Below are 24,475 nucleotides of genomic sequence, written 5' to 3'. Positions count from 1 at the left end.
AGACCACTTAGAATCAGAATGCTCTCCCCATAAGGGTGAGAAGCCAAATGACAAGCAGCACATCACCTATCTTAACTGTTTCTTTTATTTTATTCACTCGTAGGATGTGGGCATCACTGGCTGGCCAGCATTCATTGCCCATCCCCAGTTGCCTTTGAACTGAGTAGCTTGCTAGACCATTTCAGAGGGCAGTTGAGAGACAATCACATTGCTGTGGATCTGAACTCACGTATAGGCCAGACCATGTGAGGATGGCAGATTTCCTTCCCTGAAGGATATTAGTGAATAGTTTCTGTCCTACTGTAGACTGTTTTCCTCAGGAATGGGAGAGAGATAGCTATTACAGGAGGAGAAAGTGTCTGGCGCAGCTGTCACTTTTGAAGCAGATGGAGAAGTGTCCCAAGCAACAGAGAAGACAATGCCGACAGCATGCAGGGTTAGTGGTATTGGATATTGGAGTGGATGAGAGTAAGTGGGGAATGTTGCAGACAATAGTGAGAGTAAGAGATCATGTGCGTTGGTGGGAGATGAGTACAATAGCAGGGAGAGTGAGAATGTGATACTGGAAAGAAGGTGTGGACATTACCCCAGAGGAATGGATAAAAACAATGACCTTTTTCCTACACAGCTCGGCATTCCTCCAGATGACTGCAAGTCCTTTATCCCAAGTGGAAACCTTATACCAGGTGGCATGGTCTGGTGTCATGGCCTCCAAAAGCTGGTCCTGGGGAATGATGACATCCTGCTGTGGCAAATCCACCACCACAACCTGCAAAAAACCCAGTAATTTCCCCGTCTGCTATGTCCAGGGCAAATGTCAGGAACCAGGCAATGCAGCTCCAGACTGACAGTATTTATCCAGAATTTTAAAAGACGGCGTGAGTACAAGGGAAGCAAGTGAACGTTAGGATATCTGTTGAGTGACAACTGCTTCAGGAACTGTAAGATGGAGTGGAAATTGGATGTGTGATATGCCATAGGGATGTCACAGACAATTAATAAGTTTGGTTAAGAAAGGGCAAGAATAATTGCTAGGCCTCATGGCAACAAACCCTCCAAAAAACTCGATGCAGCTCGGATTTAGTGAAAAATTCAAGTTTCAGCCCTATGTTTTCACTTGGGGAAGGGACAAAAACTGTAGCAGATGAAGATCATAGTCAGTAATAAATATGAACAGGAATTCAGAAGAAATGTCTTTTTACAGATAGGGATGAAAATGCAGACTTTGTTACCAAACAGTTAGATACCAAGGCAAATAGCACACAAAAATTTAAAGAATCTAACAGTAACAGGGAATTTACACTGAGATACTTCACATTTTCACTGACAATGAATTTACAATGGTGGAATTTTAATGTCACTGCCTCAGTTCAGAAAGTGAATGCTTTACTTTCCCTGATGGAGTTTACATAACCAGAGTTTTACTTTCACTGACACGGAGTTTAGTTCATGGAGGTATTTCAGTCAGAAATTTGCACATCACTGATGGGGAATTTACAATCTGAGAGTTTACTGTCATTTACTGAGTTAACAATCTGACAGCTTCATTCTCAGTGACTGAGTTTACGCTATGGATATTTTAATCTCATTGACAAGGAGTTTACACTTTTGAACTTTTACTCGCACTCACCAAGTTAACACTACAGGGGTTTCACTCTCATTACCAAAGTTTGCACTCTGGCACTTAATCCTCACTGGCAAATGAGTTCACACTATGGCAGTATTACAACCACTAACTGAGGTTTGACACTGATAGTTTTATTCTCACAGTTAGGAAGTTTTTCTTGGAGCATCGGAGGCTGAGGGGTGATCTTATAGATGTTTATAAAATCATGAGGGACATAGATAGGATAAATAGACAAGGTCTTTTCCTGTGTTGGGGAAGTCCAGAACTACAGAGTATAGGTTTGCGGGGAGGGAGAAAAGATTTAAAAGGGACATAAGGGGCAACCTTTTACGCAAAGGGTGGTGCGTGTATGGAATGAGCTGCCAGAGGAAATGGTGGAGGCTAGAAGTTAAATTACAACATTTAAAAGGCATCGGGGTGGATATATGAATAGGAAAAGTTGAGAGGGATATGGGCCAAGTGCTCGCAAATGGGACTAGATTAGGTTCAGAGAGCTAGTCGGCATGAATGAGTTGGACCAAAGGGTCTGTTTCCATGTTTTACATCTCTATGACAGACATGTGAGCATACAAGCAGGATGCTGTGTTAAAATGACCAGCTACAGAAAGGTCTCTTTCTATTGCTCTACCATTCTCACATTCCAATCACCTAAACTGAACGATCAACATCTTTCCTTCACCGGCACTCTACACCCACTACCCGCAGAGTCTCCAGTTACCTGCCCAAACTATATCCTAAATGCTGTCCCCTCCACACTTACTTCAGTTGTGATGAAGAGTCATCTAGACTCGAAATGTTAGTTTGCTCTCTCTCCATTGATGCTGTCTGACCCACTGTGATCTCCAGCATTTGTTTTCTTCCAGCAACAGCATCTGCAGTAACTTGTTCCTAAAGGAAGTTTACACTGTGGGATTTTACTCTCTGAGTTTAAAGTGCATGAAGTTCCTTATCACTGACAGGGAATTTAGATAAATTCTCACAGACTAAGTTTACACTACAGCATTTCAAATCTTAGTGTCAGGGAGTGTTCACTGTGGGAGTTTTGTTCTCTCTGATTGACTTTACATGGTCGGAGTTTTATTCTCACTGATTCAGTTTACTGCAGGAGCTCTACTCACGTTGAATGAGTTCACACAGTGAAAGTTTAACTCTCACTATCTGAATTTACACTTTGGAAGATTAATTCTCATTGTCAGGAAGTTTTACACTGTTTTATTCTCAGTGACTGAGTGTAGTGTATTACTGTCACTAACTGAAATTCTGTGTCGCATGACCCTGCTCCACAGCTACTTGATGAAGGAGCAGCGCTTTGAAAGTACTTCCAAATAAATCTGTTGGACTATAACCTGGTATGGTGTGATTTTTAACTTTGAGACAATATTTTGTGACTTTTGTTCTCTCTGACAGGACTTTACCTTCAGGAGTTTTCATTTCACAGACATACGTTTACACTGCAGGAACCTGACTCGCATCGGAGTTTATTCTCTCACTGACAGTGTTTACATTGATGGAGTTTATTTCTCACCGACGGAGTTTACACTGCGGCAGTTCACTCTCTCACAGACAGGGAGATTACACTACTGCAGTTTATTCTCTCACTGATGGGGAGTTTACACTGCTTGATTTTATTCTTTGACTGAGCGTTTACACTAGTGGAGTTTATTCACTCACTGATGGGGAGTTTACACTGCGGGAATCTATTCTCTGATTGAGAGGTTAGACTGTGGGAGTTTATTCTCTCACTAACGGGGAGTTTACACTGTGGGAGATTACTCTCTCACTGATAGCATTAACAATGGGGGAGTTTATTTCCCACTGATGGAAGTTTACACAATAGGAGTTTATTCTCTCATGACAGGATTTTACTGTTACTAACTGATGTTACACTGTGCATGTTGTGTGCTCTGTGACTGAGTTTACAATGTAGGAATTTTACTTTCATTAACAGTGAGTTTACACTATAGGAGTTTAGTGCTCTCAGACTGATATTTCACTGCATGGGTGTTACACTCACTGATAGGGAATTTGCACTCTTAAGTGTCGCATGCTCTCTGACTGATTTTACACTGCTGAAGATTAGTTCTCACTGACTTGAGTTTATTCTGTGGGAAAATGACTCTCACAATAAAATAGGAGAGGAGAAATAGGTCATTCAGACCAATCTGCTCTGCTTTTCGATGAAGTCATGGTTGATTTGATAATCTCAACTCTACATTCCTGCCTTTTCCCCATAAACCTTGATTTCCTTACTAATAAAATGTCTATCTAGATCTTGAATATATTTAATTACATATTCTCAACAGCCCTTTGTAGTAAAGAATCCCATACATTCAATACCCTCTGCGAGAAGAAATACCTCTTCATCCCTACCTTAAATATGCAAATCCTTTTTCTGATATTATGCCTTCCGGTCCTAGATCCTCCCACAAGGAGAAACAATTTTCCACATCTACTGTGTCAAATCCTCTAAGAATCTGACATTTCAATGGGGTCACCTCCTAAACACCTATTTTGAAGAAATACTGACTCAATCTATTCAACCACTCCTTATAAGACACTCATCCCATATCTGGTTTAGGCATAATGACCCATTTTTGGATCGCCTCCAATGCCAGTATATCTCTACTTAGATGAGGGGCACAAAACTGTTCACAGTAATCCAACTGTGGTCTGACTAACGCTCACCTTTTGTGATTCATGGATGAAGAACTCCCAAATCCCTCCATTCTGTAGCTTTCTTCAGTCTTTCTCCATTTAAATAATATTCAACCCTTCTATTTTTCCCACCAAAATGCATAACCCCACATTTCCCACATTATATTCCACTTGCCAAGCTTTTGCCCACTCATGTAACCTATCCATATCCATCTGGATACTGTTCGTGTCATTCTCACCACTTGTCTCACCACCTATTTTGTTGTTATCTGCAAACTTTGCACAGCAGGAGTTTCACTTGAGTTTAAACTGGCAGTGTACAGTGTTTGACTCTCACGGCCAGTGAGTTTATAATGCATGAGTTTTGCGCTGGTTAATGTATTGACAGTGAGATTACACATCAATTGCAGGTTTTCAAATTGTGGGAACTTTACTCTCACTGAGTCTACAGTATAGGGTGATTTACATTTACAGAGAAGGAGCTTTAGTGTCACTAGCAATGAGTTTACACGTCAATGACCGAGACTTCACATTGTGGCAGTTTTACTGAGTTTACTATAGAGGGAGTAAAAAAAAACTGCAGCTTCTGGGAATCTGAAGCAAAAACAGAAATTGTTGCCGAAACTCAGCAGGTCTGGAGATAAAACAGAGATAAAGTTTCGGGTCCAGTGATCCTTCTTCAGAAGGTGAATTCGGGCCTTTATTCAGTTCGGGACTATTATTACCCCACCCCTCCCCAGTAAGAAGGAGTTTACACTGGATTAGTTTTCTCTGACGTTTAATTTTGCTTGTTTTTGGATGGTGGAGCCTGAGGGCCGGACCTCGGTTGCCCTGGAAACCGTGGCGCCGAATTTAAAAAGGCCTGTTGGTGCCGCGGACCTGAAGCGGAGACCGAATCCTCTCCCCATTCCCAATCCATAATCCATATCCCAATCCACATCCACGGATTAGGAGCCTGCAGAGTCAGGCACTCCCCTCCTCACCCGCCGCCGCCGCCACCGACACGATCACTCACCTGGGCCTCAGACGCCGCCATCTTCCACGTCCGGCGGGGAGGAGGGGGCGGTCACAGTCTCTTGGAACAGCTGGGGGGGGGGGGGGGGCTGTGAGGGAGGAGGAGTATGGGTTAGCGGGGGGACGGAATCTGGGACAACTGGGGGAGGGGGTTCTGGGGTAACGTGGGGGCTACTGGGAAAGCGGGGGGAGTACTGGGATAGTAGCAGGTAGTACTGGGGTAGCAGGGGGAGGGGGCTACTGGGATAGCGGGGGATACTGGGACAACTGGGGGAGGGGTACTGGGACAACTGGGGGAGGGGTACTGGGACATCAAGGGGATATTGGGATAGCGGGGGATACTAGGATAGCAGGGGGAGTACTGGGACAACTGGGGGAGGGGGCTACTGGGACAACTGGGGGAGGGGGCTACTGTGATAGCGGGGGATATTGGGACAACTGGAGGAGGGGTACTGGTATAGCAGGGGATACTGGGACAACTGGGGGCGGGGTACTGGGATAGCAAGGGGATATTGGGATAGCGGGGGATACTGGGACAACTGGGAGAGGGGTACTGGGACAACTGGGGGAGGGGTACTGGGATAGCAAGGGGATATTGGGACAACTGGGAGGGGTTACTGGGATAGCAGGGGATACTGGGACAACTGGGGGAGGGGTACTGGGATAGCGGGGGGGGGGGATACTGCGAAAGTGAGGAGAAGACTGGGACAGCCAGAGGAGGTTGGTACTGGGATAACGGGGTGGGGGTGGGGAGGAGATTACTTGGATAGTGGGTGGTGTAATTAGATTAGATCCCCTACAACAGGCCCTATGGCCCAACAAGTCCACACCGACCCTCTGAAGATCAACCCACCCAGACCCATTCCCCCACATTTACCCCTGACTAATGCACCTAACACTGTAGGCAATTTAGCATAGCCATTCATCTAACCTGCACATTTTCGGATTGTTGGAGGAAACCGGAGCACCTGGGGGAAACCCACGCAGACACGGGGAGAATGTGCAATCTCCACACAGACAGTTGCCCGAGATGGGAATTGAACCCGGGTCCTTGGCACTGTGAGGCAGCAGTGCTAACCACTGAGCCACCATGCCACCCCATAGGGACAGTGAAGTGTACTGGGACAGTGGAGGGGATACTGGGATAGCAGGAGAATACCGGGATTGTGGAGAGTTACTGGGATAGCAAAGGAGTACTGGAATAGTTGGGTGGGTGTACTGGGATAGTGGGCTGAGTACTGGGATAGCGGGTTGGGGGTACTGGGATGGCGGTGGGACCACTAGGATAGTAGGGGTGTACTGTGATAGCAGGGTCAGTACTGGGATATGGGGGGGTTACTGGGATAGCAGGAGGAGTACTGAGACAGCTGGGGGGAGTTCTGAGACAGCGGGGAGCCTACTGGGACAGCTGGGGAGTACTGGAGAAGTGGGGAGTGGCTACTGGGACAGGGGGGAGTACTGGGATAGCGAGGGGTACTGGGACACTGGGAGGGGTAGTGGAATGGGAGTGTACTGGGTTAGTTAGGGGCTTAGTGGGATAATGGGGGAAGTATTGGGTCAGCTGGGGGGTAGTGGGATGGGGTATGTACTGGGTCAGTTGGGGGGGTAGTGGGATAGTGGGGGGGAGTACTGGGACAGCTCGGAGGGTAGTGGGATACCTGGGGAGTACTGGGTCAGCTGGAACAGTACTGGGATAGCTGGGGATGTACTGGGACAGTGGGGAGGAGTACTGGAACAGTAGGGGTATGTACTGGGACAGTGGGGGTTGTGTACTGGAACAGCAGGGGATGTACTGGGATAGTGGGAGTTGTGTACTGACGTGGGGGGCAGTACTAGGACTTTGGTGAGGCGGGGGGTGAATACTGGGACAATGTGGCAGAGTACTGGGACAGTTGAAGAAGAGAGTACTGGAACGGGCAGAGTACCGGGACAGTGGGGGGGTGAGTGTGTGGTGCGTGATGAGGATGGATGCTGGGACATTGGGAAGGATTACTGGGACAGCAGGGGAGGAACAGGGAGGATTACTGGGACAGCGGGGGGAGGAGGGGTGTGTACTGGGAAGTGGAAGGAGGTGGGGGGGTGTATTGGGACAGTGGGGGGGGGAGGAGGAGGTATAATAGAACAGTGGGGGGGAGGAGGGGGTGTACTGGGACAGCAGGGGGAGGAGAGGGTGTACTGGGACAGCGGGAGGAGGGAGGGGATGTACTGGGCCAGTGGGGACAGACAGGGGAGCACTGGATCAGCGGGGCAGGAGAGGGGAGCACTCAGCCAGCAGGGGGCGGGGAGTACTGGATCACTGGGGGATTGGTAGTGGAACAGCGGGGGGGTGAGTACTGGGACAGTGGAGAGGCGAATGTGAATGCAGTGGCCATGTTGATGCAGGAGGGAGGACTGCTGATTTACCCAAAACTAATTTGCTCATAGCTTCTCTTCAAATTTGAAGTAAATGCTTCTCTTCAAATATCTGGGAACTGAAGTAACAAAAAGACTCAATAAGGGTGGTGCTGTTGATATGATGCATGTGGACATTCAGGACACATTTGCCACAGTGCCACATAATTTTCTTCTTCAAGGTTTTGCCTTCTAATTTGGCCCTCAACTACTCATATTCCCTCAGTTCTAGCTGCAAAGAACCCGATCTATCCCTCCTGACCTTTCTAGCCCTTACTATGTTATGCTTCATACTCAATTGTCCCTAACCATAGACTAAATCAGAATACCCAATCCTAAAGGGTGTGAGCACTTCCTGGTACTTCCTTGTAGAATATAACCAAATTGAAGATGATTGTCAGAAAGTTCTTCACATAGAGTGATCAAAGTGTGGAATGCTAATTTGATAATTTACTGGAGGGGTAGTTGTTTATTTGGGAATCACTCTTTGCTCCCATATATTCCATATGCAATGTCAATAGTGCAGGCAAAATTGTGACCAAATTGTCCAAATATAATTAATTGAAGAAAGAAGTCGGAGCATTAACACATAAACTGACATGTCAATGGAATGGAGTTGTATGACAGGTGACTGATCCACATCTGTTTACTGTCACTATTAAGAGCCATAATTGTTGTTGGTCATTAAATATCCCAGAGGTTGTGGAAGTTCCCACATTAGTTGTCAGAAAGTTTGGGGAAATTAAAATTCTCTAGTGAGCATGTGAGGAAGTTCAATGTTTCAAAGTTTTGCTTCAAAGATCAAGACATGTTCCCAGAAGGCTAGAAGTTTGGGTTTAGAGACCATGACAGGTTGGGATGTACATTCACTGTGAGAAGAGATTAAATGGCGAGCTAGAGTCTGTGAGAGGGTCAGTGGACATGAACAAGGAAGAGTTGATAGGCAAAGTCAGTAGTAGAATTGAGTGTAGATGAAGCAAATTTCAGGCTATAAATGTATATGAACTGTTGAAGGAGAGCAAATAGATGAAGTCCATGAAATCTTTAAGTGATTTTGGACTCGAGAAGAAACCAGGTCGAAGACCTACATGACTTCCTGTCATTTTAGATATTCAGAAATGTTATTATACACCTCTGAAGCAGGTGTGATTTGAACCTGGGCCTTTTGATCTAGAGATAGGGACACTGTCACTGTGCCATAAGAGCCTCTCTTGTCATTTTACGCTTGATTTAACATGTCAGTTTCCACAGGTGATAATGCTGATTAATTCATCTTTTTCTAATCGTGCAAGTTTTCACTTTCACTTTTGTTTCGACAAGATGAGAAGCGGGAAATTATTCACTTTTATCCAACCTAAGTTGGACATGACAATGGCTTAAGTTCTTTTTGGACAAATGTACACTTCTCTCAAAGTAAATATGTAGTTAACTGTTTTCTGTCATAAGCAATAAGGAACCAATTGACAAGTTTTTCGTAAATCAAGTAAAAAGCAAATTTAATATCTGTTAAATCCAAGAAAAATAATGACCAAAACATCTTCAAGCATGTAGTCTTCATGAAGTGACTTGGGCGCACACACACACGTATGAAGTTAAAAAATAGTGTCCAACACAAGGGAAGATAAAAGACTGTATGGTTTAGATTTCCTTTGATGTCTTTGAGGCATACAATTTTAGCCTGTGTCCAGTGATGATTAGCTAGCATTTTGAAAACAGGTAGTCATAAGTGAATGTTGCTATTATTGAAAATTCTCAGTTCCTTGATGTCTTTTCTCTGTTGCTGTGAGGACTGGATGCTATTTTACACAGAGAGAAAATGCTTCTCTTCAAATATCTGGGAACTGAAGTAACAAAAAGACTCAATAAGGGTAGTGCTGTTGATATGATGCATGTGGACTTTCAGGACACATTTGCCACAGTGCCACACAGCAGACATGAGAAAAGCCTTGGAATAAAAGGATTCGTAGCAATGTGGATACAAAATTGGCTAGTCATAGGAAACAGAGAATAATGGGCAATAGATATTTATTGGACTGGATAAGGATTTGTAGCAGAGTTCTCCAGGCATCAGTACTGAGATCTTTGCTTTTCCTGATGTATGTTAATGATCACAATCACCTAATGAAGGAGCGGCACTCTGAAAGCTAGTGTGCTTCCAATTAAACCTGTTGGACTATAACCTGGTGTTGTGTGATCTTTAACTTTGTACACCCCACTCCCAACACCGGCATCTCCAAATTGTGTTAATGATCTACATCCTGGTGTGCAGGGAGCAAATTCAAAGTTTGCAAATGACACAAAAATTAAAAACTGTGAGAAGGACACTGTAAAACTCCAGAAGGACATAGATAAGTTGGTAACGTCAACAGATATGTGTCCAATGAATTTTAATGCAGAGAAGTGTTAGGTAATGCATTTTGGCAGGAAGAACATTGAAAGGTACTATAAAATGAGGAGGACAAATTCTAAGGGGGTGCAGGAGAGGAGGAAGCTGAATATATATGTGCATAGATCATTGAAAGTGGCAGAGCCAGTAGAGAGAGTAGTAAGTAAACTAATATGGCATTAGTGACTTTTATAAATAGGGGCATAAAGTACAAGAGCAAGGAAGTGATGTTGAACTTGTATAAGATATTTGTTGGACCTCAGCTGAAGTATTGTGTACAATTATGAGCACCACTTTCTAGGAAGGGTGTGAATACATTGGAGAGAGTGCAGAAGTGGTTTATAAGAATCATTCCAGGGATCAAGAACTTCAGTTATGAAAGTCGATTGAAGAAGCTGGAACTGATTGCCTTGGAGAGAAGACTGAGAGGAGATGTGATTGAGGTTCTTAAAATAATGAGCAGGCTGGCTAGTTTAGGAGAATAGAGTGAGAGAAAGTAAAACGAGCAAAAACAAGAGGTTATTGATTTAAAGTAGTATGTAAAAGAAGCAGTAGTGAAGTGAGGAAAACTGTAACAGCCACCTAGTTCAGTTTCCAGTATTTTGCATTTATGAAAGCCTTTCTGAAACTATGATAGGTTTTGATGGATGTCTGGATTCAAGGAAGTCTCTTTTTCATGACCCCCTAAGGGTGGTTCATTTGTTTTTCTCACCTTCACCTTGGATGTTGGCCTTGCACTTTTAAGCAGTTTATCTTTGCTCAGTCTAATTTGTAACAGTTATAGCTAGTTGAAAGATTTTAAACCTAAAGAGTTACAGCATTGTGACAATTTATATGAACATGAAAAATGTTCAGGAAATTTTACAATTACAGTGTGTACAGTTGCATCAAATAAACTACAGCATATCACTGAAGATAAAATTGCGGACAGTAAAATGTCCTAAAGGTACTTTTGAATGACAGTTTAAACTACATACGGTTCAATTTTTATTTTACTCAAAGGCCATTTATTGTTATCAAACGTTTTATCATTAGATAATTATGCTCCACTCTGCAAGGTATGTTTTCAAAATTCATGTTTTTTAGTACTCGTCGTCACCCGAGATGTTATAGTCATCATTTTCATCTTCCTCTTCACCTCCAATATAATTTCTGTCTTGTCTTTTCAAACTCATTTTCATAGCTATTGGTGAATCTGTGGATAAAATTACATTTACAATAAATCCAGCTGTGAGATGACAAAGAAAAATGTGTCCTTCTCTAGACCCTGACGTGAATTCAAGAGGGGGATTAGCCAAGTGAGGGGTTGGGGAAAGCAACAGATTATACAACAAAGTGGGGTGAGGTTTAAACTCCCAAATTTTAGCACTACATGACCAGTAAGATCTCACAAGGATCTGCTTGCTTTCACACGTTACATTTGCAAAATATCATCTGCTCTGTTGTGTTTATTTTAACTAATTAGGTTTCAAGTTTAGAAATATAGGATTGAATCTTACATTTTGTTTGGCTTAAGTGTGAGTTGTTTTGAGTTTTTTGGAGTTTTTTTGTTTCACCATGAAGCATAGCAAGATTTCTCATCAAATCTTACCAAACCCATCTCTTTAATTACTTGTCATTCCCCTATGGCATCCTTCACATCCAATTCCATCCTCATCTTATCTCAGAAGAACTCACCACTCAATGGATATCCATCCCTGGTGCCTGCATCATTTTTAAGAGGCCACATTGTGGCTGGACGAGCGATAGCAATCTGAAGATATTCTGCTCAGTTACAGACACAGTGTGAAGATTTTAGAGATGGGGAAGATGGTGCCATGATTCTCTGACAGTGAACTGGAGATGCAGGTAGTCAGGATGGTGCAGAAGACTTCCCAGAAGACCAGCAGAGAAGGCCATGATACCATATCCTGGCAGCCTGGTCCGAGGACACCAACCAGATTAGTGCCATTTTAACAATCCAGGGGAATGCTAGTGATGTCATACAGAGGTCAAAGACCTCCTCTGCTCTACCAGGGTGAGTGCCACACATTCTCTCTCCTCCTCGCACTCAGAACTGCATTCACTTTCCACCAAGGCTCATGTTTTGCACTCTCACTACATCACCTCCTCACTCCCTCTCATTACCATATCACCCTGCCTCCCCCCATCCCACTGCTTCACCATGTTCTCACACCACTATCTCTGCCCGGACTCTACGCTATCTACTCAGTCTCTGAGGACACTTCACCACCTTTCCACCACTTGCACTAGCACGAGCAGAGTGCTACCCACTTTCAGTTCACGTAATCTTCCATTCTTTCTTCCTGCAAGAAGATACAACATGGCAGAAATGGCTCATATGAATGCCCAATATTACACTCCTCAGCCCCTAGAAGGAGAGAATCCTAGATCCTTCAAGAGAAGGCAAGGCCACTCCGATAGCATTGATGAAACAGCTGTGTCCTGCCAGCTGACTAAGTTTGTTATGTTGCAATTCTTATAGTACCTCTCCTACTGTCAGTGTAATTAATTATACACTATTAACCATTGGTAATGATATCTTCTTTCCCTTATGTATTGTAGGCATCAGTGGGATACCCACGGTCTCTGTGGTGAAACAGCTACCACTCCTAGAAACCACTTTCTTGGTCTCTGGGGATGAGAGCACCATGCATCAGCAAGGCTGCACTCACACCATGGTGGTAGCATTAGGTTTAGAGAGTGTGGGAGCATATGGTGGTGAGTGTCTCACTGTGACAGCTCTGCAGCCAGCTGAGGAGGAAATGGCTCAGACCACAGGCACTTGGATGACTGCTAGAGAATAGTCACCCTCTCAACCCCATACAGGGGATGACTCTGTGGTGTCAGCAACCAGGGACCTCATCCACTTGCGGAGGGAAGGACAAGAGCAGCAGACAGCAATGTGGGAGGTAATGTCCCTCATTGCCTAGAGGCTGCAGCAGTGCAGCCAGTCATGCAACTGTCCATCTGCCTCCATGGACAGGTTGGCAGCTGCCATGCTGAGCCAGGCCCAGAATCCTCAGCAAAGGTGCAGCAAGGTGCTCCTAACATCAAGATAGGCTTCACCAGAATTCTCAACTGATTCTACCACAAATCTCACCATAGTCCATGTTGTTCAGACCCCTGGCATTCTGTCCATGTGTTGTCTTAACTAGTCAACTTATAAGTTGAATGCAATATTTAAAGCTCTTACCAATTTAAACTGTTAGAATGATAGAAAAGTCATTGCACAGAAAGAGGCCATTCAGCACATTATGTCTGCACCAGCTGAATCAACAACTGTCCATTGTAAACCCATTTACCATTACCTGGTCTTGTAGTAAGTTAGGTGCAGATTCAGATCCCTTTACATGAGATAAGAGTTTCCACCACAACCACCAAACTGGACAGCAAATTCCAGCTATCAACCACCCTCCGAGTGATGAATTTTGTCCTCATGTCTTCTCTAATCCTTTTATCAATATTAAGTTGATTTACAGGTACATTAACGGTAAAAGAACAACAAGGAAAAGAGTAGGGATCATTGAGGACCACAGTGGTCATTTGTGCTTGCAACCAAAGGATATAGGTAGGATTCTAAATAAATATTTTGTGTCAGTGTTCACAAGTGAGAGAGACAATACGGTATAGAATTCAGGGAGAATGTGATACAATTAACGAAATTAGCATAGACTGAGGGGAAATTTATTTTATTCATTTGTGGGACTTGGGCGTCGCTGGCTGGCCAGCTTTGATAGCCCATCCCTATTTGCCCTTGAGAAGGTGGTGGTGAGCTGCCTTCTTGAATCACTGCAGTCCACTTGCTGTAGGTTGACCCACAATGCCATTAGGGAGGGAATTCCAGGATTTTGACCCAGTGAGAGTAAAGGAATAGCAATATATTTCCAAATCAGGATGGTGAATGGCTTGGAGGGGAACCTGAAAGTGGTAGTTTTACTGCTGCCTGAGGTTTTCCAATGACTTGACACATGTGACATGCCTGGCAAAATTCAACCACATCTTTTAGCAGTCCTGGCCAAGCAAAATGTTTTTATATTTTGGTTTAAGTTTTTGTTACTCTCAAATGACCTCCTACTGGTAATTCATACCCACAACACTTCCTTTCCATAACCCACCATTAATAGAACTTGATGAACTTCTACCCATTTCTTATCTGCCTGAATATGTGATGGTCTCGATTTCCTCATCAAGGCATCATTTTTAAGAAAGTAGTATTCCAGGATATACTCTGATTCTTCTTCTGTGTACACTTTTTGATACAACTGCTTCAGTTTTTCATCTTTCTATAGTAATTCAGTTAATATCTCTGAACTAAAACTATCCACTATGTGTTTTACCTGTTCTTGGTTTTTTTCCTCAACCATTTGGTCAAATATGGTCCCAGATAATTGTACTTCAACTTTCTTATCTTTATTCTTTGATTTCTCCTCCTGCTTCAACCTGTGGTTTTATCACCTTGTTGTCGCACAGTCCGGAAAAATTCCAGGATATACCTCCCGAAGCGTCTCAATTGCCTCATTTTCCACTGGCTTTTCATCCACAGTAGGCTTCACTTAAATCATTACCAAGAATAAATTCTATTCCTAGAAGCGGGAATTCCTCTAATATTCCCACCACCATTTCTCCACTTTTCATCAGACTCTCTAACCTCACTTTATATAATCGAACACTGCTCTTCGCACCATGAATTCCAAATATTACTACCTTTTCTGGCAATACTTCTGCTGAATTATATACCTTCTCATCTGTCACCATCAAAGATTGACTTCCTCCAGTATCTTTTAAAATTTTAATTTCTTTACCTGCTTCTCCTGACATACACATGAGTAAATCTTACTTTTGCAAGTAAATTTCTTAAAGAGGTCTGGCACTTTCTTCTCAACCAACCCTTGACAAGATTGTACATTCTGCTTCCCCTGCACTTTCCTTAATTTAACAAGGTGCTGCTCAAAAGGCTACTGCCTGAGATAAGGTTGTATGGCATTACAGGTATTAGCATGGATAGAGGAGTAGGCAACTAACTGAATGCAGAAAGTGGGGATAAATGGGTGTTTTTCTTGTTGGAGATCAGTGGCTAGTGGTGTGCTTCAGAAATCAGTGTTGAGACCACAATTGTTTACGATTTACAAAGATGCTTTGGATTTGAGAACCAAGTGTAATGGGTAAAAGTTCGCAGATGACACTAAAATGAGTGGTAGAGCAAAGTGTGCAGAGGGCAATGAAGTCAGCAGAGGGATATAGATAGGTTAAGTGAGTAGGCAAGGGTTTAGCAGATGGAATGTTGGTAATTGTAAGGTATTCATTTTGGTAGGGATAACAGCAAAGTGCCCTATTATTTAAATGGTGAAAAATTGCAGCATTTTACTTTGAGAGGGTCCTGGGTGAACTTGTGCATGAATCAAAAAATTTGGTTTGCAGGTGAAGCAGGTAATTAAGAAGACAAACGGAATATTGTCCTTCGTTGCTCGTGGATGGGGTTTAAAAACAGGGAGATTATGCTGCAGCCATATAGGGCACTGGTTAGGCCATGCCTGGAATACTGTGTACCAATTTGGTCTCCTTACTTGAGGAAGGATGTACTGGCACTACAGGGGGTGCAGAGGAAGTTCATTAGGTTAATTCCAGAGTTGAGAGAGTTTGCTTATGAGGAGAGATTGACTAGACTGGGAGTATACTCATTGGAATTTAGAAGAATGAGCGTGGATCTTATAGAAACATATAAAATTAAGAGGGGAATAGATAAGATAGAAGCAGGGGGATTGTTTCACTTGAAGGTGAAACTAGAACTAGGGGGCATAGCCTCAACAATAAAGAGGAGCAGATTTAGGACTGAGTTGAGGAGGAATGTCTTCTCCCAAAGGGTTGTGAATCTGTAGAATTCCCTGCCCAGTAAATTAATTGAGGCTACCTTGCTGAATGTTTTTAAGTCAAAAATAGATAGATTTTTGAAAGAAATTAAGTTATAGTAAGTGTGCGGGGTAAGCGGAGCTGAGTCCACAGAAAGACCAGTCATGATCTTATTGAATGACGGAGCAGGCTGGAGGGATCAGATGGCCTACTCCTGCTCCTAGTTCTTATATTCTTATGTTACTTTACCACTTCAACAAAACTTATCATGTTTTCCCACATTTTCCCAGTGCTTTTCCAAACTACCAACACTGCGACTTCATATGGCCTACTTTATTGCAGTGAAAACACCTGAGAGTTTTACTTCTTTTTCCCTTTATGGGTTTCCTTTGTAGCCTGTGCGAAACCATCTTTACTATCTTCAACAAATCTCCTTTTCCCTTACTGCCTGAGGATTTCTCTTTTCCCCAATTTCTTTCCCTCACAGGTTAAAATTGATGTTGGAAGCCAAATTTTGATTTCTGAACCAACTCATAACCACCTCCATAACTGCTGCTAATCTTGCAGTTTTAACTCTCTGCTCTTCCAAAAATGTTCTCACTACTTGAAGTGAATTTTTGAAATCTTCCAAAATAATCGTCTTTCTAAGAGTGTCATATGTTTGATCTACTTTCAATGCCCTTATCCACCTATCAAAATTATTTTATTTGATCCTTTCAAACTCAATGTACTTTTGACCAGGTTCCCTCCTTAGATTCTTGGAATATTGTCTGTAGAGTTCAGTACTGGCTCATGAGATAGCATTTTTCACCTCGTTATACACCCCACATACCTCCTCTGATAGTGATGCAAATACCGTACTAGCTCTACTTACCAACTTTGTTTGGACCAACAATACTCACATAGTCACCAGCCATTTCATTTATTTAGCAATTTTCTCAAACGAAATGAAAGTCACAATCATAGATTTGTGACATAGATTTAAGATAAGAAGCAGAAGGTTTTGAGGAAGTGGGAGGAAAAATATTTTCACCCAGAGGGTGTATCACCAGCAAAGGCAGCATTAAGACCAAAAAACTCCAAACCGGGTGCTCCGGTTTCCTCCCACAGTCCAAAGATGTGCAGGTCAGGTGAATTGGCCATGCTAAATTGCCCGTAGTGTTAGGTAAGGGGTAGATGTAGATGTAGATGTAGATGTAGGGGTATGGTTGGGTTACGCTTCGGCGGGGCGGTGTGGACTTGTTGGGCCGAAGGGCCTGTTTCCACGCTGTAAGTAATCTAATCTAATCTAATCTAATCTATACACAGGACCAGCCCCTTTGGCCCACTAAAACTCCACTAACACACGATGCTTTTCTAAACTAAAACCCTTTTACCTGTATGTGGTCTGTATCCCTCTATTCCCTGCAAATGCACATTTCTGTCAAGATACCTCCAAAACAGTACTATATATCCACTTTCATCACCTCCTCTGGCAGTGTATTTCAGGCATTTACCACCCTCTGTGTAAAAAATAGCTTGCTTCTTTCATCTCCTTTAAACTTAGCCCCTTTCCTTTAAAGCTATGTCTCTGAGTAATTGACATTTCTGCCCTGGGAAAAATACCTCAACTGTTAATTCTATCCATGCCTCTCATTATTTGGAGTCATGGAATCTTTGAGTCAAACTTTGGTCCAACGTGTCTACGCCAACCTTGCACCTAAACAAAACTTATCCCACCTGCCTGCACTTGGCCTATATCTCTCCAAACCTTTCCTATTCATGAACTTAACCAAATGTCTTTTAAATGTTGTAACTCTGACAGTTCATTCCAAACACAAACCACTCTCTGTGCAAAAAAGTTGCCCCTCATGTCCTTTGTAAATCTTTTTCCTCTCACTTTAATAAAAAGCCCCCTAGTTTTGAATTCCTCACCCTAGGGAAAAGACCCTTGTCATTCTCTTTATCTATGAAATTCATGAATTTATAAACATCAGTAAGGTCACCCCTCAATCTCCCGAACCCCAATGAAAAATGTCACAGCTTTTCCAGCTTTTTTATAAATTTTTATAAATCTTTTTATAATTTAAACCCTCCATTCCCAGCAATATCTTGATAAACCTTTTCTCAACCCTCTCCAGTTTAGTAATATTCCTCCTATAACAGGACGACCAGAAGTGCCTCACCAGGTTGCCTCATCCTTCAACATTCAAGTGAAAACAATCCAGGTTTGTCCAATCTCATAACTAATATGCTCAAAAACGGGCAACCTTCTGGTAAACCATTTCTGGACCTTCTCTACAGTATTCACATCCCACAACAGCAGAGTAGGGTGCTCCAAATGGAACTTCTCTGCTCCTTCTGTTTATTTCGTATTTCCTTTTTTAAATTCCCCTTCTTTTCTTTTTCTCACCCTTTTTGCTCACCTCTCCTGTGGCAGGCCTAGGCCTGGTCTCTCAGTGGGTCTCAGCCTGGTCACTCGGAGGCTCATGGTGGCTCCCAGCCTGGTCCCTCGGTGGCTCGTGGTAGGTTCCAGCCTGGTATCTCGGTGGCTTGTGGTGGGTCCCAGCTTGGTCTCCCGGTGGTCCTCAGCCTGGTCTCTCATTGGTATGTTGGCCAGTCTGTCTGCAGCTTATGGTGGTGTCTTGGCTCTATGTGCAAGTGGATCCTGCCTGGACATGTTCCTGAGGCACAGGGACAGACAATTGGAAAGGCAGCAGTTTCAGCAGCAGTGATGATATCTGCATCAGCGATGTCGAGAACAGACAATTGAGTTCTTCCGGAGAATGAGATAAGTGGAGGACTCATCAAAGACTGTAGAACTTTTAACTTATTCCTTTATTCTCCTAGTTTAAACTACAAAATAATTTAATATTAACTATTAACTTATTCTTTTGTTTTTATACTGTTCTATGAAGTAATGCTTAACATTTTAACTCTTGTTTCTCTTGCTAATTTGTACCTAAGGTTTTTTGTACGTAGCTACCTTGGTACCTACGAGAGCGCCATGTGTGGCAACATTATACACTTTTTGCTGTACTTCTGAGTACATGTGACAATAAAATCTAAATCCTTCTGGTAGTGTGGTGACCAGAACTGTACACAATATTCCAAATGTGGCCAAACTAAAGTTCTACACAGCTGCAACGTGACTTGCCAATTTTTATACTCTGTGCCCCAAACAATGAAAGCAAGTATGCCGTATGCTTTTTTGACCACCTTAACCACTTACGTTGCAACTTTCAGGAAACTGTGGCCCTGTATGCCTAGAACCCTCTGACTGCTAACACCATTTGTTGTATTCTTCCCTCCAGCATTAGATCTTCCAAACTGCATTACCTCGTATCTGTCTGGATTAAACTCCATTTGCCTTTTCCTACCAAGTCTCCAGCCAATCCATATCCCATTGTATCCTCTGGTAATGTTCCTCACTATCCAATGTTTTCACAGACTTTGTGTCGTCGGCAAACTTAATAATCAGGCCACCTATATTCTCCTCCAAACCATTTATATATGTATTACAAACAACAGGGGTTCCAACAATGATCCCTGTAGAACACTACTGGTCCCGGATCTCCAGTGAGACAAACACCCTCTACCACTACTCTCTGACTTCTATGACTAAGCCAGTTTTGTATCCCTCTGAACTAGCCTACCATGGATCCCATGTGATTTTACCTTTGGTATTGACCTTGTCAAAGGCCTTATTAAAATCCATGTTGACAACATCCACCACAACATCTCCAAATCATATCCACCACTTTATTCTCATCAATCATCTTAGTCACTTCCTCAAAATAAAGGCAATCAAGTTTATGATACATGACCTTCCCCACACAAAACCATGCTGCTGATCTCTAATAAACTGATATTTTTCCAAATTTGTGTAAATCCTACCCCTAAGGATCTTGTCCAATAATTTCCCTACTACTGATGTGAGGCTCACTAGCCTGTAATTTCCTGGATTATCCCTGTTGCCCTTCTTAAACAAAAGAACAATGTGTGCTATTCTCCAGTCCTCTGGGACTTTTCCTGTGATTAAAAAGGAAACAAAGATTTCGTAAAAGGCCCCAGCAATGTCTTCATCTGTCTTCCTTGGCTTTCTGGGATTGATCACATCAGGTCCTGGGAACTTGTCTGCCTTAATGCTTTTCAAAATACCCAACACCTTCTTTTATAGTGACATGTTGTAAAATATCAACACAGCCCTCCTGAGACTCCCCATCTACCATGTACTTATCCTTTGAGAATCCAGATGCAAATACTCGTTAAGGACTTCACTCACTTCCTCTGGCTCCATGCAAAAATTTCCTCTTTTGTGCTGGAGAGGACTTCCCTTTCCTCTTGCTCCTTACATATGTATAAAATGTCTTGAAATTTTACTCAACTGTGTTTGCCAAGGACATTTCCTTCCCTTTTTAGCCCTCCTAAATCCTTGTTTGAGGGCTTTCCAATTATCTTTGTATTCTTCAAGGACTCTGTCTGTCTTCAATTTCCTAACTCTTACATATGCCTCCTATATTTTTTTGACTAAGCTCTCAATTTCTGTTGTTACTCAAGGTTCCTGAATCTTCCCATCCTTATCCTTCATTTTCACAGCAACATGCTGGTCCTGAACTCTAAACAACTGGCCTAAATGTCCTTGAGAAGGTGGTGATGTCACACATAGGATTGCACCACCTTCTTGAGGTGCTACAAACTATGTGTGACAGGTATACTCACTGCGTGGTTCACAAGCGAGTTCCAGGATTTTGACTTTTTGGCAATCAAGAAATGGAGACAAAGGTCGAATTCAGGCTCTTCTGTGACTTGGATGGGAACTTGGTGCTCTTATGAATTTACTGTCCTTATCCTTCAAGGTAGTAGAGGTTGTGGGTTGGATGGTGCTGTCAGAGAAGCCTAGGTCAAATCAGAATTGGTTTGAGTATTAGAAGAAATTTAGAAGTATTCCAATTGCATTATGATTTTTTTTTCATTCTTTATGTTAGCGTGGCAGTGGAGAGAGATGTTGTAACCTTGGTGAGTTACCATAGCCTGAATTCTCCTGCTGTTCGGATGCTGCCTGACCTGCTGTGCTTATCCAGCACCATTCTCGGGACTCTGATCTCCAGCATCTGCAGTCCACACTTTCTCCACGCTTGTTTCTAAGTCAGATACTTTTGAGTTTGAATCCCAAAGCATTACTGAAGTGGTGATACCCTGTGAGAGGTGCTGTTTTTCAGGTAAGACATTAAACTAAGATTCCAGTTTATTTCTCAGATGGATATAAAAGATCTCATAATACTATTACAAGAAGAGCAGGGAGTTCTCCCCCCCCCCCATCTCTATTAATATTTCTCTTTTAACATAAGTTAAAAAATTATCTGCTTGGTTTCAGACTGTTGTTTGCGGAACCTTGCTACATGCAACCTGGCTGTTGTTTTCCTTCATGACAACAATAACCACGTTTCAAACGTACTCATAAGTAATGGAATGTGTCGTCAACAGTGCTATCAAGCGCCACCTGCTCAGCAATAGCCTGCTCACTGATGCTCAGTATATATTCCGCCAGGGCCAACCAGCTCCCAACCTCATTACAACTTTGGTTCAAACATGGACAAAAGAGCTGGATTCCAGAAAAGAGGTGACAGTGACAGCCCTTGACATCAAGACCACATTCGACCAAGTGTAGCATGAAGGAGCCCGAACAAAACCGGAGTCAATGGGAATCAGCAGGAAAGTTCTCCACTGGTTGAAGTCATACCTGACACATAGGAAGATGATTTTAGTTGTTGGAAGTCAGTCATCTGGGCCAGTTCAGAACATCTCTGTAGGAGTTCCCCAGGGTCAAGTCCTAGGCACAATAATCTTCAGCTGCTTCATCAATGACCTTCACTCCATTATAAGGTCAGATATGGAAATGTTAACTGATGATTGTACAATGTTCAGTATCATTTGCATCTCCTCAGATACTGAAGTAGTCCATGTCCAAATGCAGCAAAGCTTAGACAGTATGCAGGCTTGGGCTGAAAAGGGACAAGTAGCACTTGTGCCAAACAAATGCTAGGCAATGACCATCTCCAATGAGAGATGATCTAACCATTGCCCTTTAACACTCAATGTCATAACAATCACTGAATTCCTCCACTGTCAACATCCTGGGGTTGCCATTCACCAGAAGCTGAGCTGGACTAGCCATATAAATACACTGACTACAAGAGCAGGTCAGAGGCTAGGAATTCACCTTCTGACATCCCTAAGCCTGTCCACCATGCGCAAGGCACAAGTCTGGAGTTAGAAAAAATAATCTACATTTGCCAGGATGAATGCAGCTCCAATAATACTCGAAGCTCAACACTATCCGAGACAAAGCAGATTGTATGATTAGCATCATGTCCACAAGATGCCCACAACTGAAATCAGAAAGCACTTTGCTCACACAAAGGGTAGAAGAAACTTTAACTCTCTCCCCAAAACAGATATGGACATTGGACATTTTGAGGTGGTTAGATTTTCACTGTGTAAAGGTATTAAGGTAATTTGGAGTTCAGATGCAGATCATCCATGTTTTAAATAAATGTCTTGACCAACAGACAGATAGCATAAAAAGGTGGGCTACGTGTGCAAGACCATATAAAAAATATAAAATTATTTGTGTTTTTTACACAAACGCTGATTTAGTCCCAGTTGAAGCAGTGTGTAACATTCAGAGTATCACTTTATAGGAAGGATGTGACAATTATTGTCAGTTGTATAATAGTCTAATAGATTAATGAGTGATTGGTCAGTTCAAACAGTAACTCATTTATTACAAATTAATGAGCTATGCTTTGCTGTACATCTGTCCGTTATATTTTGCTAATGCCATAATCATCCACTCACTATTTAGACTTTGAAATATATCACCATTTTTTCAATGTTGCTGTTGCTGGGTAAAAGTTCCCACCTTCAGGGCATTAAGAATCTCCCACTAACTGCAGTGGTTCAAGAAGGCAGTTCACCAGCACCTTCCCAAGGGCCACTAGGGGCAGGCAATAAATGCTGGTTCAGCCAAAGGCAATCAAATCCCGGGAATGAATAAAATAAATTTCCCTCTATCATGTGTTCACCTGCTTCTTCATTATGAGCAGTGCTATCCACATAGTCCCAGACGTTAACCCTTGTACTACAAAAGCCTGCATAGAATACAGAAAAGAATTACAGGAGTGCTTCAAGACTAAGGATTACGGTTACATGAAGTGATTGAAGACACTGGGGTTGTTCTCCTCAAAGTAGAGGAGATTTAATAGAATTGTTTGAAGTTATGAAGGGTTTAGACAGAGTGTGTGCAGAGAAACTGTTTGCAATTGCAAAAGGGTTGGTAATACAAGGACATAACTTAAGATGTTTGGCAAAAGAACAAGAAATGGCATTAGTTTTTTTTTGCAGCATGTGGTTAAGGATCCTACTCAGAGTTTGAGATTAAGCCTGAGATCACCAAGGGATGGTTATAGTTTGAATACAAAAGATGCAACTAGGATAGCTATGATCTACCAGAAAACCCTTGAACTAGATGCAGCAGTGACAAGAATGTGGAAGATTTTTGTGATAGGAAAAAACCTGTTGGTCGAATGTTATTTCTTGGTCTTACCAGGATCATACACTCTTAAATGTGCTGATGCGAACGCTTCTCCATACTTGTTCCTTGTGTAACAGGTATAGATCCCCTCATCAGACTTCTTCAGCCCCTGAATCTGCAACCATCCTGTGATACCGTATCGTGCTGGCCCACCTCTTGCCTTTAGACAAAAGTAAATCAGGAATCATGACACATTTTGTCCTGTGTGTAGGAATTCCCCATCTGAAAGCATGGGGAACCTAGATCCCCATTGGTTTCTCTATGGGTACATTTCAGCCAATCAGAGTTAATTTGTCAAATAATCTAAAGATTTTTCCTTCTCTTCGAATTGGTATAATATTTGAAATTTGGCACTCTTGCATTTGTCTTGATGATTCCTGGACATAAAACCTTGGAATTATGTTTCCATTTAACAATATTCAAGAACATTTTCAATAACAATAATAATACATTAATATGATAAATGTAATATAATATTCAGGATAATGATGTCTAATAACATAATAATGATATTATAATGTTCAAGAACACATATCTGATTTCCAAAGCAGTTTATAGCAAGATCTCTTACCTGGATAGAGATATGTGCATCATCCCCAGGAAGGAAGTTCTCATTCCCTTTCTTTCTCCATTCCACTAGTGCCATGGGATATGCCAACACCTCACAGCCAAAGATAATATCATTGCCAGTAATATTGTGCACATCACGGGGAGGGGTGGTGATCCATGGAACTGTATCAATGTGAACAAGAGTTACCAACACCAGAATATCTATTGAGTATTCAACATCCTTCCCTGTTTCCCCCCCCCGCCCTCCCCCCCCACCCCCCACCCCCCATCCCCCACCCCCCACCCCCCATCCCCCATCGTCTCCGCCCCTCCTCATCAATATTCCCTGACATGCAGGTGTCAGGTTTTGGTCATCTGATAGGTCTGTAAATCACGATCCACTTTAAAACCTGATTAATTGATCTAG

At 42.6% G+C, this 24,475-nt stretch overlaps 1 protein-coding gene across 2 annotated transcripts in view; it reads right to left on the bottom strand.

The window, feature by feature from the left end:
* Window positions 1–9,198: 9,198 nt before the first annotated feature.
* Window positions 9,199–24,475, bottom strand: part of LOC140492200 (kazal-type serine protease inhibitor domain-containing protein 1-like) — a 50,184-nt gene continuing 34,907 nt past the window's right edge. For both annotated transcript variants that reach the window (XM_072591076.1, XM_072591075.1), the window contains exons 3-5: window positions 24,071–24,231; window positions 23,512–23,659; window positions 9,199–11,268 (exon numbers count right to left, since the gene is read on the bottom strand). In XM_072591076.1, the coding sequence (XP_072447177.1) occupies window positions 11,156–11,268; window positions 23,512–23,659; window positions 24,071–24,231 (422 nt within the window). In that variant the 3' untranslated portion in view covers window positions 9,199–11,155. The remainder of the gene's footprint in view (window positions 11,269–23,511; window positions 23,660–24,070; window positions 24,232–24,475) is intronic.

This window comes from Chiloscyllium punctatum, chromosome 20 (assembly GCF_047496795.1).
Source record: "Chiloscyllium punctatum isolate Juve2018m chromosome 20, sChiPun1.3, whole genome shotgun sequence".
Taxonomy (NCBI): domain Eukaryota; kingdom Metazoa; phylum Chordata; class Chondrichthyes; order Orectolobiformes; family Hemiscylliidae; genus Chiloscyllium; species Chiloscyllium punctatum.
The sequence above is the reverse complement of the archived record's forward strand: the minus strand, read 5'-3'. Positions and strand labels throughout refer to the sequence as shown.